At 39.1% G+C, this 20,154-nt stretch overlaps 1 protein-coding gene across 3 annotated transcripts in view; it reads right to left on the bottom strand.

Annotated features, from left to right (window-relative positions):
• TTLL5 (tubulin tyrosine ligase-like family, member 5) overlaps window positions 1–20,154 on the bottom strand; it is a 281,382-nt gene that overhangs the window by 47,019 nt on the left and 214,209 nt on the right. For all 3 annotated transcript variants that reach the window (XM_008567069.1, XM_008567070.1, XM_008567068.1), the window contains 2 exons: window positions 17,040–17,257; window positions 2,644–2,726 (listed from right to left, as the gene is read on the bottom strand). In XM_008567069.1, the coding sequence (XP_008565291.1) occupies window positions 2,644–2,726; window positions 17,040–17,257 (301 nt within the window). The remainder of the gene's footprint in view (window positions 1–2,643; window positions 2,727–17,039; window positions 17,258–20,154) is intronic.

Below are 20,154 nucleotides of genomic sequence, written 5' to 3'. Positions count from 1 at the left end.
CTCTCTCCCCTCCCCCCCAAGAATGTCCTTTCCGTTTGCTTGTTGTAACAACTTCATGGAAGTATAGTTGTTATATCTTCTTCCCCCCCCCACCCCCCCCCGTAGGTTTAAAGAAAAATGCTGCTGCTAGCAATCTAACCTTTTCATAGGACACCCTTCTGAACCCCTAGCACAGCTGTTTTAAATTTACTTGCAATGCAGAAAACATGATTTGTAGATGAAACACTGAAGTGCCAGGCAGTTACTTACTAGCTGTATAAATAAGTAACTGTAAAAGGGCTAGTTACTAATACTGAAAAAATAAAATGTTTATTGGAAAGTATGGAAAATGCCTGCAACTTACTACATTGTGCTCATTAGTGTTTCTGTAACTAAGGATCAGGTACACCAGGAAATCACAGAGGAGAAACAAATTCAAGGGAGTTTAGAAGCCCAGAGTCATCTGGTGACAAAGCAGTAAACAGGCTACCTAAACAAGGTAAGAAGAATAATCTGCTTGTTACCTTAAACATAGAAGTAGGGAAACAAGGTCAGCATTAGAAGCCAGGGAGAAATACAACTTCTCCTTGCTTGGTGGTTTCATGGTGATACCAAATTCAGTATCACTGCCACAAAAATCTTCTAAACAACTTCACCAAGAGTTAGTAAACATTAATTTATGGTCAAGATGCTGCAGGTATGGCTTGCCTGACACCTCAAATTTCCAACTTGCTCGGCCACAGTGCACCCAAAGAGTTCAATATTTATCAAATCGACATGCAAAAGAAGTAGTCAGCATTTCCTGTATCTCCTAGGCTTTGTAACTTCTCCAGCTTGAGCAAATTTGAAGAGCTGAAGGGGCTCTACCAGCTGTATCTCATGGAAATCCTTCAAGCTCATTTATGATTCTCTTAGGCATCACTTCTCAGTCCATAACAATTCCAGGTGGAAATTTTACTTCCTCAAAAATAACTATCATGTTCTAGTAATTCTTTTTCTCGCAGATTGAGGTGGCGGGGAGTAGATACCCATCAAATATTGAATTCAGGTTCTAAGATTTTTAAATGGAAAACAAATTTTTATACTCTTACCATAATATTCCCTAAACTTGCTGTAGTTACAGAGCCCTTCCAGATATTTCTTTAAGCCTGACAATTAGCCTATGAGATATATGTAATTATTCCTATGATAGAGCCAAGTAACCACACTTCTCAGAGATCTTATAATCATTTTAAGGTATGTTATGTCAACCTCCCACTCCCACCCCTTGCACCCCCACCTGAAACTCCTTGATGGCTCCTCATTGCTTTCCAGACAATGACCAAGTTCTCTACGTGGCTCATAAACTGGACCTGCTACCTCATAACCTTTTTGCTTGCCATTCCCAGCTCATGCCCTAGTCCCCAGCCACACTGACCCACAGGGGCTTGCAGAATACATTTTGTTGCCCCCAGGCCTGGGGCACCATGCACTGTTAGCACGCACTGTTCCGTCTTCCTGGAGCTCCTTTCACTCTACACCTTCCCTCTCCTGGCTGATTTGTCCACATTCAAGTCTCAGCTTAGATTTTTCTTCCTCTAGGAAGCCCTCCCCAATCCCTAAAGATCTGCCTTGCTAGCTGTGAGACTTTAGACACGTTTCATCATCTGTGCCTTTATTTTTTTAGCCATAAAAATGGGGGAATATAGTTCCTACATTATATGCCTGTTTAGGGAACAAATGAGTTATTACACATAAAGCATTCAGAACTATGCCTGACAGTTACCTAATGCTCAGTCAGTACTGTCTATTGTTATTCTATGCATCCCTAGTACCCAATATCACCTGCCTTGTATCACATCTCCCATTGACTTTTCTATCTACTGGAGTCCATACTTACCTAAGGGCTGAGATGGTCTTGTTTATTCTCTACATACTATGGTACCTAGCATGTTACCTTCTCCATAGCAGGTTCAAAATAAATGTTGAGTTGAATCAAAGTGATTTTTTTTTCAATTTTCTGATTACTTATTAGTGTATTTTTATGAATTATTACCAAAATCTATCCCTGGACCAATGTCGCCTAACTTATATGAGGGTACTTCAAAAAGTTTATGGAAAAAACAGAATTAAAATACAAATCTTTCCATGAACTTTTAAAGTATGTATGTATCTACATTGAAAGGTTCCAGGCTCTAGGTAATTACCTGTCAATGGATCATGACATCAGCATGACAAGACATAGGTCAAAGACTACAGCTCTAGCTCTGCAACCGTGTATAGCCTCCCACAAGACTCTTAACTCTGAGCCTCAATTTTCTCACGGTGGGGAGAGGACAAGAGGATCCACCTCACAGGGCTGTTGTGAGGATTAAGTAAGAGAAATAACATGTGGAAATACTATATAAACTAGTCAAATACAGGGTGTTTTTACTCAATGCTGCAAATCTGATATCATTCTACCAGACTGGGAAGTTTCATTTACCCCAGACTAGTTCCAGAAAATGCCTATTCTAGGCCGTCAAAATTATTTTGAATCTAGCAAAAATGCCCTTTTGCCAGTGCTGTAAGAGCCTGGATACTTTGTTCTTTGAATTGGAGCCCTCTTTGGAGGCAGAAGAGAGAACGCGCCAAGCCCAGTCACTTCCTTGTTGTCCTGCCTGCAGAAGAGCTGGTGCCACTAACCTGTAGAGCTGGTGATGGGCACGGAGGCTGCAGTGTTAAGGCTGCTCTGGAGTCCATTCAGCTGCCCTTCTGCAGAGGACCCTCTGAAACACACAGGAGCTTAGTCAGACCTGCGTGCAGAAAGGCAAGGTCAAATACAGGCTCTCCAATGGCTTTGCCCCTGGCTCTTGGTGTTTTTTTTTCATGCGGTTCATTCCCTTGCTTCTTTCAAGACTTTGTTTAGGGCCGGCCCCGTGGCTCACTCAGGAGAGTGTGGCACTGGTAGCGCCAAGGCCGCGGGTTCGGATCCTATATAGGGATGACCAGTGTGCTCACTGGCTGAGTGTGGTGCGGATGACACCTTGCTGAGGGTTGCGATCCCCTTACCAGTCAGAAAAAAAAAGACTTTGTTTAAATGTCATCTTATCAGAGAGGATGTTTACAATGAATCTATACCCTTCATCTACAATATTACTACAGTCATCCCTTGGTATCAGTGGGGGATTAGTTCTAGGACCCCCTGCTGACACCAAAATCCATGGATGCTCAAGTGTCTTACATAAAATGGCATAGTGTTTGTGTATAACCTACACACATCCTCCCATATACTTTAAATGATATCTAGATTACTTATAATACCTAATACAATGTAAAGGTTATGTAAATAGTTATTATACTATACTGGTTTTTTATATGCATCATTTTTATTTATTATTTTTTCCCCCAAATATTTTCAATCCACAGTTGCTTGAATACACAGATGTGGAGCCTATGAATATGGAGGGCCAACTGTATTTTAAAATTTATTGTCCATTTCTCTCCACTGGAATGTAGCTTCAAGAAAGCAAAGGATTTGATCATTGCTGTGTCTCCAGTGCCTAGAACCGTGCCTGGCACATAATAGGCACTCAATAAATAGTTGTTTTTTAAATCAATAAATTAAATTCCTGGTGTTGACTTAGATAAGTCATAAGAAAACACATTTTTTAAAAACTAAGTTTCATGCACAACAGTGATTCTAAAGTGGGGAAGGAAAGAGGGACAGATTTTGCCACCTCCTCCCAACAGGAGACATTTGGCAATGTCAAGACATTTGAGGTTCTACAATTGTGGGGTGATACTGGCAGGTAGTGGGTAGAGGTCAGGAATGCTGCTAAGCATCCATCCTACAGTACACAGGGAAATGCCCCAAAACAAAGAATTACCTAGTCCAAGATGTCAATAGTGCTGAAGGTAAGAAACCATTTTATAGCACCTCCCCTTATGCCAACTTTGATAAGAGACAGGACAGAGTATTCTTTGGGCAGAGTTTTCTCAGCTATATGTCTTAGGAATTCTGGGACTAGTCTGATGCCCTTCAGATCATGTCAACTTTCCCTGTTACAGGCTCTTACAGCTCTCTGTAATTATTTCATTGCATTTATCAAATCATAATTATGAAACTGTGGATCTAGTTGTTTAAAATCTGTCATCCTGGGCCGACCCCATGGCGCACTCGGGAGAGTGCGGCGCTGGGAGCGCAGCAGCGCTCCCGCCGCGGGTTCGGATCCTATATAGGGATGGCCGGTTCGCTCACTGGCTGAGCGTGGTGCGGCCAGTCACAAAAAAAAGACAAAAAAAAAAAAATCTGTCATCCTTGCTAGAATGTAAACTCCATAAACATAGAGACTGTATCAGTCTCATTCACTGTTGTATCCCCTTGAACAACACAGGTTTGGAATGCATGGGTCCACTTATGTGGATTTTCTTCAATAAATATATGTACAATACTGTACATTTATTTTCTCTTCCTTATGATTTTCTTAAGAATACTTTTTTCCTCTAGCTTTATTGTAAGAATATAGTATGTAATATGAGGAGTCTTCAAAAGTTCATGGAAAGATTTGTATTAACTTTTAGTTCTATTTTCCCATGAACTTTTTTAAGTACCCTTATACATATCACATACAAAATATGTGTTGGTTGACTGTTTATGTTATCAATAAGGCATTTGGTCAACAGTAGGCTATTAGTAATTTGGGGGGGAGTCAAAAGTTATATTCCAGTTTTCGACTGCATGACTGCAGGGGCATGGTGGGGGTTGGCCCTCCTAACCCTTGTGTTGTTCAAAGTTCGATGGTGTTTGTAAATAGTCTAGTAGTTGCTGGGAAATTTCATTTGTGTATGTAATAAAAGGATAGTGTTATTGATTATTTAATAGTTTTTCATTGTTAATCTACATTCTTGATATCTATATCTTAGGCTGTGTTCAGAAATATCAAATAGATCATGATAAACCTGGAAAAAGCTGGAAAGGACTTTATATATTATTTGGTTTAACTTCTTATATCTGTTCCTAAACTTATTCTGTCTTAATATTGCTGTTCCTAAATTTTTAAAAATTTTTTTATTTTTATTGAATCAAAATTGATTATACATATTTTGGGGGTTCAACATCGAGATATGTTGATGAAATCAATATTACTAGAATATATATTGTTACAAATCATAATTATTTTTTTTTTTTTTTTTTAAGATGTCTGGTAAGGGGATCTTAACTCTTGGCTTGGTGTTGTTAGCACCATGCTCAACCAGTGAGCTAACCGGCCATCCCTATATAGGATCTGAACCTGTGGCCTTGGTGTTATCAGCACCACACTCTCCCAAGTGAGCCATGGGGCCAGCCCTTAATAAATACTTCTTGAACAAATCTGACCCATTGCACCCATAAGTACATTTACTTGTTGGGCTCATCTACTTTGATTTTAGTTGATGTGTAAAAATTTTACCTGGGAGATTAAAGCTTTCATATACTGTTCTTTTTTCTTTTGTTGTGGCTGCTGAACAACAACCAATCCAACTATTAGTACCCCACTCCCAATACCATTTTTTTTCATTCATTTGTTAACACAAAAATATTTTTTAAGCATTCCTTGTGTTCAGCACTTGGGGTGAAAGAGACATTAAAGCAAATACGTAAGACACAAACTGTGTGACAAATGCTAAGGAGAAAAAGCACATGGTGCTATATGAGAGAACGACACTGGGGAAGGTGATTTTGATGGTAAGGAGAGTGCCCAAGAATGGTCTTTCTGATTTCAGTTGAGTCATGAAGTTACGAGAAGTAGGCATTAGCCATGAGTAGGGAGCAGAAAAGAGCTTTTCATGAAAAAAACAGCATATATAATGATTCTGAGGCAGAAAGGGGCTTAGAATGTCCTAACAACCTTTAAAGACCAGCAGAGAGGGTGGGATGGGGTTGGGCAGAGGCAGGCAGTGAAGTTTGCCAAACTTCCTTGACAGGAATCACCTGAGGTCACTTGTTTATTATACAGCTTTCCAGGCCCTTCCTTTGGAGACACTGACTCAATGGGTCTGGAATAGGGCATGAGAACTTAGGCTTTTTATAGCACCCTAGGTGCCCAGGTGATCATATCACCACAGAAGTCAGGAAAACATTGGATAGTTGGTAAAGAATAAGGTGGTATTAGGCGCACTTGCAGAGCTGGACAGAGGTTTAGGTGCCCAGGTAGTCCCTACACACCTGAAAGAGACATGCCCCTTGAGAAGACACAGCCTGGCAAGCAAGCAAAGATCATGTTGTCTTATAGCCCTTTCCCTCTGGCAAGCTGCAATTTGAACCCTGCCCTCTCCTTTCTACTTTCGTTTTGAGGATGAGAGAACCATAGAGGCAGAAGGAGAGAAAGGAGCAGAGGGCTTCTCCCTTTTCCCCACAAGCCTCAGCTATGGATAGCTACATCTTAAATGCTTATGCATTTAATTTCAGCCCCTTATGGATCTAAAAACCTACCCAGAACATCTACAGGCTGATATTTGCTCTTCTAGATCCAAGTGAAAAAGGAAAACTTCTGGAGGACCTAGGATAGGCTCTTTCCCTGACAGAAGTTAAAAACCTTTAGGGTCACTGTGCTTGCTTGGGAGCGCCATGTGGAGAAAAGCCACAGGGCTGGTCTCAGTTTCACAGAGGAAGCCCTGAGTGTTAGTGGTCAAAAGGGGAACAGGCAGACAAGACCTTTGAGTCAGTAGAAGGAACAGAGGTGATGAACAGGGAGCTAACTGAAGGATTAGAGGGGCCTGAGGGGTTAGATCTAATGAGTTCTGGGTTCCTCAAACTCTCTAACCTTCTTTCTCTCATCTTGGGAACTCCCCCTGTTCCTCACCCAAGATCTCCTGACGCTCTAGCCCCTTGTGCACAGTTCCACTCATTCTTCCATCTTCCTTCCTCCCATCAAAGGCCTTGGGAGCCACCACTGATTTGGAATTTGAACATTTCTAATGACTCTACTGTTTCTAGCATAGGGTACCCATTCCCCCTGTGATGCAGAAATGCATCCATAGCAATCCAAAGGGAAACTCTTGAGTGGATTTTTCCACGGAAACACTGGAATACAAAGTGCTTTACATCTGTTATTACTACTTCAGGCACATTATGGGTAAATACACTTTTGTTGTGATAACATCATTTCCTTGGGAAAATACTTCTGGACAACCCACTTCTAAGTAAGAACTTTTGAAACACAGCTGTCTAGAGCCTGTATGTTAATTTGCACTTGCCCCTGCAATGATTCTTTGCTGCTTTCCTGGGAATACCTGTATTTTAGGAAATATTTATGTAGGGAGGTATGTATATGCTCCCTTGGTTGTCTTAAAGTCAATTACTATGCTTTAACAACAGGCTAACAGGACCTCCCTCATAGGGTTTTGAGGATTAAATAAAATGGTGAATGTAAAGCATATCCTAGCACAATGACTGGTGTTATAATTAAAGACTAAATAAACATGAACTATTATTAGTATTGCCATTTTTACTTAGGAATATTGATTAATACTCTTTGTGTTCATTATAAGCCTATTTACATACAGAAGAACCAAATTGGATGACTCACTGACTCCAATATCAGTATGGAATATTAGTGATAAACTTGAGAATGACCACAGACATTCAGAACCTGAAAGTTAAATTTCAATTTGCCATTAAAGTCAAAAAGTAACTGGCAACCTACAAGGCAGAAATCTCACAGTTAAAATTACTCTTAAGATTCCTCAGGAAGAAAGGTCTCATTTGAGATGGACAAACTATCTCTTAATTAAATCTAACATATATATTTTTTTCTGCCTGTGTCAGAATGAATCACTATTTGTTCAACTGTGCACCAAATTAGGCAGGTGGCTTATATTAAGGGGCTGTGTTGTATAAAACATACATCTTCATATATGAGAATAATAGTACAGTGTGATGCCTTCTTACAAGAAAGACTGGTGGGGACTGAGACTGACTGCCTGGAACAATGTATCTCCCATCTTATCTTGACTGGAATATCAAATAGACTCAGTCACTTTATTGAAATTATCATTCCTTTTCTCTCTGAATAGCTGAATGGGGAAAGTCAAATGTGTGTTTCATGCAGCTCCATTACCTGATGTTTTCTGATCATAGTACAGTTGGAATATGAAGAGGTAGGTAAAGATGAACTCAGAAAGACTGGAGTTATAAAAGAATCAAGAATTTTACAGTGAGAAATACTAAAAAGATGGGACAAAAAAGGTGCCATTAACTTTATATTACACAAAAGTTAGAGTTCAAATTCAAGAGTGACAGATGTGAGTATTTAGCCCTTAATTGCTCTTCTTGAAAATGGTGCGAGTATCTAGGAGAAGGAAGTTTTAGATGTAGTGAAAGGATGAGAGTTAGAGGTTTACCAATCTCAGCCAGAATAACAGACCTAATTTAGGCCCTTCTCTGAGGATGAACTGTCTGTCGTGATCATTAAAATCTGCTTAAGGGCAGGCTTCACTAATTAACTTAGCTATTTAAAAAACTATAATAGGAAATGTGTCTGTGTATAGTGGCAACAAAGAATTAGAAGAATTCCATTAATAGTGACATGCTCCTTTCAACTAAGGCAGTATCTTTCCTTGGGACATGTTTGCAGCTAGCTCATAGTTTCCTTAAATATTACATGTATACCTCCTAACCCAGGATTCGATTTACTTGCTCCACATCTATCTACTCTGCCTCTTCCATTATTCTGAAGTGTGACATGGGCATTATTTCTACTCTCAAGGAACTGCTCTTCTGGATATTTCAAAGAAGTTGTTCAATGATGCATTACAAATCACATTCTGATAAGATGAAATACTGCCTGAGTTTATCATTTTAAAAGGTTTCTTCTAGTGCAAGTCTCTACTTAGGGAATATAAGCCAATCAAACGGCTGGCTAGGAATTCCACTGGCTTCAACACCACACCATATAGCCAGCCTATATAACATATCAACAAATGAGCAATATCCCCATTATCCATTTTGCTGGTAAGGCTTCTGATGTGCTTTTTTGTGGATCTTCATTTCCTTTATTTGTAGTTTCCTCTGTTCTTTCTTTTGCCCATTATTTTCATCAGTGGAAACTTTTCTGAAAGCGATATGCTTTCTTTAAGGTCTGTTTTGTTCATTACTTCACAAGGTTGACTGTGGTTTGGTGCTATATTGTTTCTCTTTGGGTTCATTTCAAGGCTTTCCACATCTCTAACACAAGGATACTAGTTTTCTATTTCAATGGTTTAGTAAAAGTTTATCTTGGATTCATGCCACCACATCAGAGATGACCCTTCTGTGGAAGGAAGGACCCACAAGGGAAAATGCTCAAGATTTTACAGAAAGAGCAGAGCTACAAATGCTGACCTCATCAGGGCTGTGGCAAAAACAGACATAGTTGCATTTGTGAAGGTCCTGAAAATAAACTTCCACAAACTTGGTCATTTTCATATAATATTGGTGATAACCAACCTCTTTCAATTCCCAAAGGAGAGAAGAAATCCCAAGACTGCAAGTTAGGTTAAGAAAATGAATTCCAAAAAAAGGGACATGTACACTGACTTTTCTTAGCAAACATTTAGTTACATATTAAATACCTCACAACTTTCCTTACAACATACCTACATGTGCATAGGTATATGCACGCCTCTTCCTTTTTACCTATCAGCCCAGGGATTATGTAGGCATTTCACAAAAAGAAGCTAATATGCTAATCCTTAAAAAATAAGAATTAGAACATCAGTAACTAGGGTCTGGTTCCAAAACCAGAATTTCAACAAATTCTGAGTGAAGTCAACTTCTGTGCAATAGTGGTGCACAGGACTCCACTTTGTAGATATGCTACACATTATCCACTCCACTGTACTGTGGTTACATTCCTTTTTGTTCCTGATAATATCTATCTGGGCCCTTTCTCTCTTTTTATTCATTAGCCTTTCCAGTGGCGATCCTCTCCATTGCTTGTTGTCAATTTCACCCATTCCTTCAACAAGTATTTAATAAATATCTAGCATGTGTCAGACACGGTTTGAGGTGCTGTTCTCTCGTGTTCTACTTAGGTTTTCTTTATCTTCAAGGAGAAGTCATTTTGATATTTTATATTTTTTGAAATATTATCTTTCACCCAGGTTTTAGAATTTAGTGGCGTACAATTATGCAGTGTTCTCATGATTTTTCAATCTCCCCTATAAAGTCTTTTTATTTTTAATGCCCTTATTTTTCTGGCAGATGTACATTTACTTTCTCCTTCCCTTCTCCCTACCCCAAACTAGATAAGGTTTTGAACTTTAATTTTACTGCTTGCTTTTCACTTTATATTGCTTTTCTTCTTGATTATTTTTATCTTTTTCCTTAGCTTTGTTTTATTGTCCCTTTTCTTAACTTAATGAGATGAAAGCTTACTTCGGGTATGACAAATATGTGCATTTTCACCCCCCTCCTCATCTTGCCTGCCTGTGGCAGACACTACTAATATGTCAAAGCACTCCTTTTCGCTAAGCTCAGAGAAGTCCTCAATTCTTCTCAACACAACACTCTGGGCAATCAGCTGAAGCCAATTTATCAATTAAACCCAATGTGCCACGTATCTTGGTTAATTTCACTCTTTCTGTATTTTAACAAAGAAAATGACTAAGATTATGAATTTACTTTTGAGCACATCTTTGACTACATTTCAAATATAAGTTCTGATGAATATAATTCTTATTTATTTTCAGTATAGTCTGCATTATAATTTTGATCCAAGTTACTTAAACTAATATTTTAAAGTTTCCAGATTACGTGGGCGTTTCGTTCAGACTTTTAATATCTCATTTTATTGTAAAGTAGAGAATGAGGCCTGTATAATTTCTATTTTTTGAGGATTTAATTGAAATGTTTAGTTTTAAGAACTACTCCATGGGAGCTCAGTAGGGCACAAAGTTCTGTATCTATTAATTTAATCTTATTAACTATATTGTTCGAAACCATTTATGTCCTTATGTTAGGTTTTATTTGCCTATAGTAGTGACTATTACTTCTATTCTCTTTCTGGAATTCATTATTTCGGTTTGAATCTATCTTTTCTCTCATCATTTTTATCTTTGTATACTTTTCCTCAGGATTTTTGACATTTGTCTTTTATTTCACAAATTCAATTTTCTGCAGTGCCCAATCTCTATTCACTGTGTTCAATACAATTTTTCACTTAGGTAGTTGTCATCTCTACGCAATCCTCCCTGACCTCAAATACTTGCTCTTTCTATATGACAGCTTTTTCTAGCTCTACACACAGACACATTCTATTCTCAAATTTTGTTAAGAACACACATTAGTTATTTTCTTTCTTGCTTAAACTTACTTCAGAGGTTGGCAGTGCCTCTGAATCTTCTCCATGAAGCCTTCTTTTAAGCTATACAATCTATTCCCAGGTGCCAAGATTTTTCAATATTTGCTCATCCTTAGAGAAGAAAGTCTAAGTTTGCCATTAAGGGCTTATGTTCATGGAGAAACTGATATGGATTCTATCAGAGGTTGTTATAAGTTCCTGCCCAAATCTTTTAAAAAGAGATTTCCACACTCAGGTAAGGAAGAAGGCAAGGGAGGAATGGGAACTATCCAGCAGTTACACTACCATTTCAATAACCATTTTTAACATCCCAGCAGTCAAGGATGAGAAGTGAGATTTTAATTTAAATTACATAACTATGAATCACCAAAGGAAGACCCATGCAACTATATACAACCATGCAACTTTTGGTTAGGTGTGGTTGCTATTACCCATCTCTCCGACTGATGTCAGTGACCTTGTCAAAAGCAAGCCCTAAGACCTCCTAATGCTGCCCCTGAGGTCCATATGATAAGGGTTTGTAGAAGAGAGGGTCTAGATGGCAGACCTCCTGATTGGCACTCACCTCTTCCTACCTCCAGGCCCTGTCCCTTAGAATGAGAGGGTATTGTCTGGGGTATTCCAGGTCTTCTGCTCATTTCCTAGACTGCACTTTCACAGGAAGGCAATATATAAGAGCCATCGATATTGTTCTTCAATCTAATCCTTCCTACATCAAACAGAATTCTAACACCTTTAGTATCAGAGCGACTTTACTTCTTTCTCCTTGTGAATATTTATTTCATTGATTAAGTGGTAAAACTGAAAGGGAGGGAAGTGAGTTCTTAGGTATGTGTATTGTATTTTTCTCAAAGCAATATTTTAGGATGACTAATCCTTCATTTGCTGTACAGATGTATTTGAATGGATTGATGGGGACCTTTAAAATCAATGGTCTACTGGGAAGAGTTTGAGTTTAGCACAGTAGGTGATATAAGTTCCAGTTTTGACACTGCCACTGACCACCTTCGTACCTAGCCATATTCATAGCCCCACGGTATGCCTCCATTCCTTTATCTTCTAGCACAAAAATTTTGTAATTACATATTTTAGAAATGCATAATTTAGAGAATCCTATATTTAAGGATAGATATGCCAGATTCAATCATTTTTCTTTTTTTTTTTTTTTTGTCTTTTGTCTTTTTCCGTTTCTGGCAACGGATCGCAACCCTCAGTGTTGCCCCCGTACTGGACCGGGGACCGGCAATGGGATTGCAACCCTCGGTGTTGCTCCCGCGCCTCGCTCAGCCAGTGAGCGGGAACCGGTCTGTATGTGGGATCCGAACCCTCGGGCGGGAGCGCCGCCGCGCTTCCCAAGCGGCGCACTTATCCAGTGCGCCACCGGGCCGGCCCCTCAATCATTTTTCTTGAAACTACACATAATAAAAAGCTAAAAGGCTGACAGAAGATGGTTTACCTACAATATGCCATCTCCTATGCTTACACCAAGAACTTTAGGACCATTATATCTCCTGTTTAGTTTGCTCTAGAATCTTCTCGCTTTCATGACTCACATGTTAAAAAGATAGAACACTTTTTTTTCTATCTGATGCTTATTTTTAAATTCTTCTGACATAAATCTCTGAACGTCTTTCATCATCCTGCTGATCTTACCAAATGGTCACATTAATTAATATTTAGTTTTACCAGGCTGCTTAGCTTTTGATCGCTTCCCTCCTTCTTAGCAGCCTTTAACAAACACCACTGTCCTGGGTGCTGACAGAGAGAAGCAGTTACCTCCAATTTCCACTGAGGTCACCCTGATGCAGAATATCCTAAGACCCGGGTAAGGAAAGGTAATCCCAGCTATTCAAAGGAAAACACTGCAGTTCAATTTGTGTTTCTTAAACAGTTTTTTTTTTGAGAGAAGCCTCCCAAATTACAACAGCTTTGACTCTGCCCTTTCAAATTCACCTCTAGCCTATGAGTTTTGCCCATGTTCCTGGCAAACTTCAATCCCCTCAGGTTTCTTTCCCCATATTTCCTGGAGAGTAGGATTGTGGCTCTGAAAGAAAGGTCATTTACAAGGAAGAGACAGTTAGGATGCATGTAATTGTTCACAGGCTGTCATCTTTCTCAGTTCAGCTGACTGCTTGGAAGAAATACCACAAATAGTTTTGAAAGGAGGATCTGAAGCGGGTACTAAATTATGAAGTGTTGCAAGCATTAGAGAGGAAAATCAAGAAAGGCTATTGGCACTATGAAAATGGTTAAAAAAAAAGGAAAAAATTCTAAATCATTCTCATCACAGAACTGACAAATTGAGATTTAGCTAAAGGAAATGTAAGTATATGAATTTGAGAACTATGACGAGCTGCTGGGCTGAGAAGGAATGAGGAAAATGGCTGTAACGCGTCAGGATTAAAATACACGTGCTCATAAAAAAGCTTTCAATGGAATGGACAGAAAAAAAAGTTATTTTGGTTAATTATTCAGTAGAGACAGTGGTTTTTGTTGTACAGATGGGAAAATGAAACTTTAGAGGGAAAGTGGCTTGAGTATTATCATAAAGAAATAGGACCCCACTGTTCTGATTCCCAACTCCCTTTGCACCAAAATCCAAATGAAATTCCATCTTTTATGTTCTATTGTTCTCTAAACTCAACCCTCTACGATGTGGAAACTTTGATGCTCTTGGAAATTGCTCCTATATTTGTCTAATGCCAACTTCTGTGCTAGAAAACGCTTGAAGTCCAACCCATAAACACAGGGTTTGGCATGGTCAAAAGCTCATTACAACTTCTCATTAGTTGGATCTCTTGGGGCAACTATGGAATTCCTGAGTGTGACTCAGTATCACCAGTCATAACTAAGGGTTCCTGATTAATCCTAACCGAGCCAGACTGAAGGCCACAACAAGATCCAAGCAAATGAAGCAAAACATCTTGTAAGGAAGAAAGTAAAAAATTACATAAAAGTTTCTTGAAATGCCATCCTATTGTTAACATAATACCTAACACTTATTTAGCATGTACTATGTACCAGGCATTGCATTTGTACTTGACATTCATTTATTTCTCTTAATAACCCCATGAGACAGGTACTACTATTATTCCTGTTTTATTTATTTATTTTTTGTGGCTGGCTGGTAGAGGGATCTGAACCTGTGACGTTGGGGTTATAAGCCTGCATTCTAACCAACTGAGCTAATCTGCCAGTCCCCTTTTTTCTTTTTTTTTTAAATTCCTATATTAAAATAAGAAACTGACTCACAGAGATATTAAATAACTTCCTATGTTGGCTAAGAACAAGAATTATTTTAGAATAATAAGAATATATCAACTGATACTCAAGATTCTGATTTAAAGAGCCATGAAAAGTTTCTCTAGATTAAAAATAACTTCATTGATGCAAATAAAGTATGGAGTTTAGTTCACAGTAACATATAAATGATAGTTTTTTAATATGGTACATTCTTCAAATGGACCATGGCAATGTAAGATGTTAACAATGGGAAAAACTGGTGAGGGGTACATAGGAACTCTATATATATCCTTACAACTTTTCTGGAAATCTAAAATTAATATAAAATAAAGTTTATTTTTTAAAAACCTTTATCTGGATATCTCACACAGGAAGCTTTTCATCGAGTCAGTCCAGATGAAAAACCATGCTATTCTTTTTCCTAAATGTCAGGAGAATATTTGAAATCAGTAGGGCCCTCAAAACACTGTGCTTTTTACACGTAAGGGGGAGAATGTTAAAGTCTCCATTAGTGCTAACTTAGTTTTAGAGACTCGTGCTAGAGTTTTTAAGGCAAATTGGAAACTATTTCCTGGAACAATGCCTCACAGCATGCCTTTTGATATTTGGATTATATTTCTTAAATTCTGAAGAAATCTCTGCTTTTTCCCCTCTTCTGTGCATTTTTGATGCTGAGCTGTTTCCGGTTTTCCCACACTCCTGCCTGTCACAGAGAAGAAACCACAAAAATGCGGCAAAGCAAAGTTTGTCCAAAGAGCAGCAATTCCATCTCAGGAGGCTGAAGAGTTCTCCTGCCAGTAGTGAATTCAGGGCAGTGAGCAGCGTCTTCAAATGCCACCCTGCTTCCTGAGCCTACATCTTCACAAACCAACCAGCTGGCCACACAGGCCACCAAGGGCCGTCTCAGGGTATTGGCAACAATCAGAGAATCCACAAACAAGGACCACATTGGCAAATTAAACATTCACATCTGACTCCCTAATTTTCCTAGTTAACTGCAGATTATTCAAACCTGCAAAGGAGAGTGTGGTTTTAGAAAGCATATGATGGTAACGAAGTCTTATTGAGTTCTTATGTGTGCCAAGCCTTGCTCTATGTTCTTCACATATATTAACTCTATTAAATATTTACCAACTGACCTATGAAGTAGATACTCTTATTGTTCCATTTTTACAAATGAGTAAATTGAGGCTCAGAGATTAAATAACTTATATCTTGCTGAAGTTGTCAAATTAGTAAAGTGTGGAGTGAAGATAGGCATCCAGGCAGTCTGGCTCCAGAGGCTGTACCCTTAAGGACAGGACTCTACTCTTTCTAGGGTGAGAGGACACACAGTTTCCTTTCTATTTTGCTACTGGCATTCAAACACGAGCTGTAGCCTTCCTAAAGCCCTTCCCTACCACTCCAGAGAGTTCTGCAGTCACTGCAATGCCAACTGTTCCTAGAACAATGCTTGGTACTTAGCAGGCACTGAATAAATATTTGGTTGATAAATGAATAATGGCAGCAATATAATTAAAACAGCCACAAGGGACTGTTTTCAACTCAAATACAGAATTTCATTCACCATCCAATGAGGCAAAAACAGTAACTACTTTTTCTATGTCCTAAGATTCTTTCTTACAAGTAAAATTGATCTTATGAAGGAAAAATGCCTGAGTAGCTTTAATGAGAGCGAGAGAAATACACAAATTTCCTCTAGGTGTCTGCACAGCAGGAAATACCTGCTTCTTCCAGACATCTCTGAAAAGCTCCCCAATTTTAAACTGGAAAAGGGCTGCTAGAATCAACATCCTTTACCAATCTATTTCTAGTTCTCTAGTTAAAAAATGGCTGTAGGTAGAGTGAAGGATTGTGATCTACAAAAACTTGATTGATGCATGAAAATATCTTTTTTAGTGTAAAATAGGTAGACTACAAAAGGTATTAGAAACATTGTTGCTACACAGAGCTTGTTGACTAGTGTCAATGAAGTTAACACCCCCAAATTAAATCTCTATCCTATGTCTTCCCCTTCAAATGCCTAAATGTGAACAAAAGATGTTGAATTTATATGAAACTGAAAAGATCTGATTAGGTAGTATGACCAAGAGAAGATACAATGAGGAAGAAGTTTTCAATTCCATTTTCCAAGCCCACAGTTCAGGGCTGTTAGCTTGGAGTTAGGCAGTGTCTGGTGCACCCGTCTGATTGTAACTCCTGTCCCAGGCCAGCAGAATTGGTTAGCAATAATCCTGAACCCAGCACACTCTCATCACAATCACCTGATCTCATCACAAGCATTTGGGGAACCTAAAAGCGCCTGCCCCTTCCACAAAGTAGAGCCCAGCCATAGGCATGTTTCAATAGCTCATCAGGTGATTCTAATTTGTACCCAGGGGTGAGAACCAGAGTTAGTCTTTATGCCCCACGAGGTGTTCTTGTTTTCAAAACTTCAGTACAAACTGCCTTGAAGTCTCCATAAATAAAGAGAACTATTAGCTTAGAACTGATACAACTCAGAAGAAATTAAATGGAAGATTATAGAAAACTTACTTGGAAGCCCTCTGTAATGCTGCCTTTCTGAGCACTTGTTTATGATTGGATGGAGGTTTGGGGACCAAGGAGGAGGAAGAACTTGGAGGTGGCACCACTTTTTGTGGCAGAGTGGTTGGCTTCTGGCCACTAGCTGTGGCACTTGAAATTCTGCAGCCTGCACCATTATTCATTGTCCATAAATTGGAGTTAGGTAGTGTCTGGCTGCCAAAGATTGCCTACAAGAAAAAGAAAAAAAAATGATTGATGGAGATCCCCTTCACGACCCATCTGCTACATGTAACTGGTTTATAATCCTAAAAGTAGGCAAAAAGAAACAGGAAACTGTTAAACAATTTTTTTTTTTTTTTGCAGCTGGCCGGTACAGGGAACCAAACTCTTGACGTTGGTGTTACAAGGCCACACTCTAACCAACTGAGCTAACAGGCCAGCCTAAAATAATTTTTTAGGAAAAACTTCTCTAATGTTGCCAGTGCTGGTCTAGATTCAGAGAATGGAATCTCTGTAAGCAGAGTGAGATGGTCTTGTTGAAAGCACACTGGGCTAGGAAGGAATCAGGACACCTGGGTACTATACTAACTAGGTGCTGGCCCAAATGCGTGAATTAGAAAAACATTTGGTGTCTCTCAGTCTTAGTTACCCTCATTGTTAACTTCAACAAACTTTATTGAATATCTCTTACTGGGTGTCAAGTACTAAAAATAGAGCACAGAACAAAACTGACTTGAAGCTTGACTCAATTCCAGCCCACTCCAAAAATCTGAACTCCAGTAGAAGGTTTGCTCGATTGAGAAAAGGTTAGAAGCCAATGCGGTCCAGGCATAGTGAGCAAACAGAGAGTGGAGAGAAGAGGCTGGAACAGAAACAGAATTTTAGTGTAGTAACACCCTGTTGACCTAAAGATTAACTTGAAGTTTTACATTTGAAAACACTTTCAAAGTAAAATTACCATATAAATACAAGTTAATTTATTATTATTTTTATTATTATTTTTTTTCCTTTTTATCTTTTTTACTGACCGGTAACGGGATCGCAACCCTCGGTGTCGCGCCCGTACCGGGGACCGGCAACGGGATCGCAACCCTCGGTGTTGCACCCGCACCGCGCTCAGCCAGTGAGCGGGAACCGGTCTCCACATGGGATCCGAACCCTCGGCGGGAGCGCCACCGCGCTCCCAAGCGGCGCACTCTCCAGTGCGCCACCAGGCCGGCCCTTAGTTAATTTATGAATACAAGATCAACACAAAGGTATTTTTGCTCAGAGGGTAAGCCTACAAATAAAGACTTAAAAATCACCATCTACACACCACAAATGCCAACATATATCTGTAGTTAAGATGTAAAAGTAGGGCCAGCCCGTGGCTCACTCGGGAGAGTGCGGTGCTGATAACACCAAGGCCACGGGTTTGGATCCCATATAGGGATGGCCAGTTGGCTCACTGGGTGAGAATGGTGCTGACAACACCAAGCCAAGGGTTAAGATCCCCTTACTGGTCATCTTTAAAAAAAAAAAAAAAAAAAAAAAGATGTAAAAGTATACTTCCTTCAAGTAGATGTTTAAAAAATCCTTAAAGATTATTTACCTCATTAGAAATAGTTTTTCTGTATCACAAATTTTGTTACTGGTCTTTCAACACTATTAACACTGCTTTCAATATGCATGCGTTATAAAAGCTTTAAATGTGAAACTATGTTAAGAGAAAAATAATATGACAAAATACATAGCACTTTTTATTAAAAGGATTTCTAGCAAGTGATTTCTATCTATAGATGCAACATGTAAAGAGACATGGGAGAAATGTCACTTCCTCATGGCAAGGCCTGATAGAATAAGAAGAGATACTCTTAGGAAACACCTTCTACACAGATTCACTAGTATTATTTTTATCCCTTATGAATTTTAATTTTTCAGATTTAAAAGATGAACTGGGTAGTTTTAGTAAAATGTTAACCAATCCTTCTATACTCATGTCCTGGAACGTCCCATTTCTGGGAAATGTGTCCAGGGGTCGTGGGCTAGACAGATATGAGGGGGATCAAGGGGTCTTGTGTGGAGTAAATGTGTTTGAGATGCCTGACAAAGAACAAAGAGATTCCAGAGGTACAGGATCTGAACATTTTCAAACTGACCAGTCTGGGATGTTCCCCATCTCTGCAAGCCACCTGAGGGAGAAACTGAAGAGCTATGTACTCTTCTCCATCTCTGATCTGAAGAAAAGGAACAAAGAAAGACCCAAGCCCATGCGCAAAGCCAGGAGGGCGGCAATGTTAAGTGTGTACACGTGGCACATGATGAAGGTCTTCACATGGTCCAAGAGAGCGCAGGAGCCCTGACTTTGCTTCAGCAAGCCTTCTGAGGACAAGTAACCAAACTTTCCAGCAAGATGTCAGGCTTCTAGGATGGACTCTAAAACAAACCCATTCTTTTCAATTGCTTGTTTCCATAACTGAGGGCCTCAAAATCTGTGGAGGAGACTCAACTGGAAGGGAGAAGACAGGAATAGGCTACCCTAGGCTTCTATTTTCACCACTACATCCTAGTAAGTGAGCTTGGATATGAAGTGTTTGGGAGATGCCTCATTCAAGATGAGGAGGAGACCAGAAACATTGTTAATAAAGAGCTCTTAGAAATAAAAATAGTCTTTATTGAGCTATAAGTTTAATGTTGTGAGGGAATTGGCATCAGTAAGAACATCTATTCAGTAAATGTTGCCATGTTGACAACATAACTATATCTCCGAATTCACCAAGTTTTACCTTTCTGGGACATCTAAATACAAATAAAAGAATGAACAATAAAGGCAAGTTCAGAACAGTGAGTATAGTAAGCTCCTATTTGTGCTTTTTTAAAAAAAGACTACATACAAACATACCAACACATACACACATTAGTATCTGCACAGAATAATTCTGCACGGATACACAAAAAACTGATAACCTCCAGGGAGAAGAACTTGCTACCCAGGGCTCAAGATAGGAAGGAGACTAGTTTGTTACTATGTATCATTTGTATCTTTTGCCTTTTGTTGTATGTGTGTGTAGTTACTTATTACAAAAATAAATTAATTATTAAAAAGACAAAAGGGAGTCAAGTTCTAATAACATTTAAGCAGGTA

The sequence above is a fragment of the Galeopterus variegatus genome, unplaced genomic scaffold (assembly GCF_000696425.1).
Source record: "Galeopterus variegatus unplaced genomic scaffold, G_variegatus-3.0.2 Scaffold290, whole genome shotgun sequence".
Classification (NCBI taxonomy): Eukaryota; Metazoa; Chordata; class Mammalia; order Dermoptera; family Cynocephalidae; genus Galeopterus; species Galeopterus variegatus.
The sequence above is the reverse complement of the archived record's forward strand: the minus strand, read 5'-3'. Positions and strand labels throughout refer to the sequence as shown.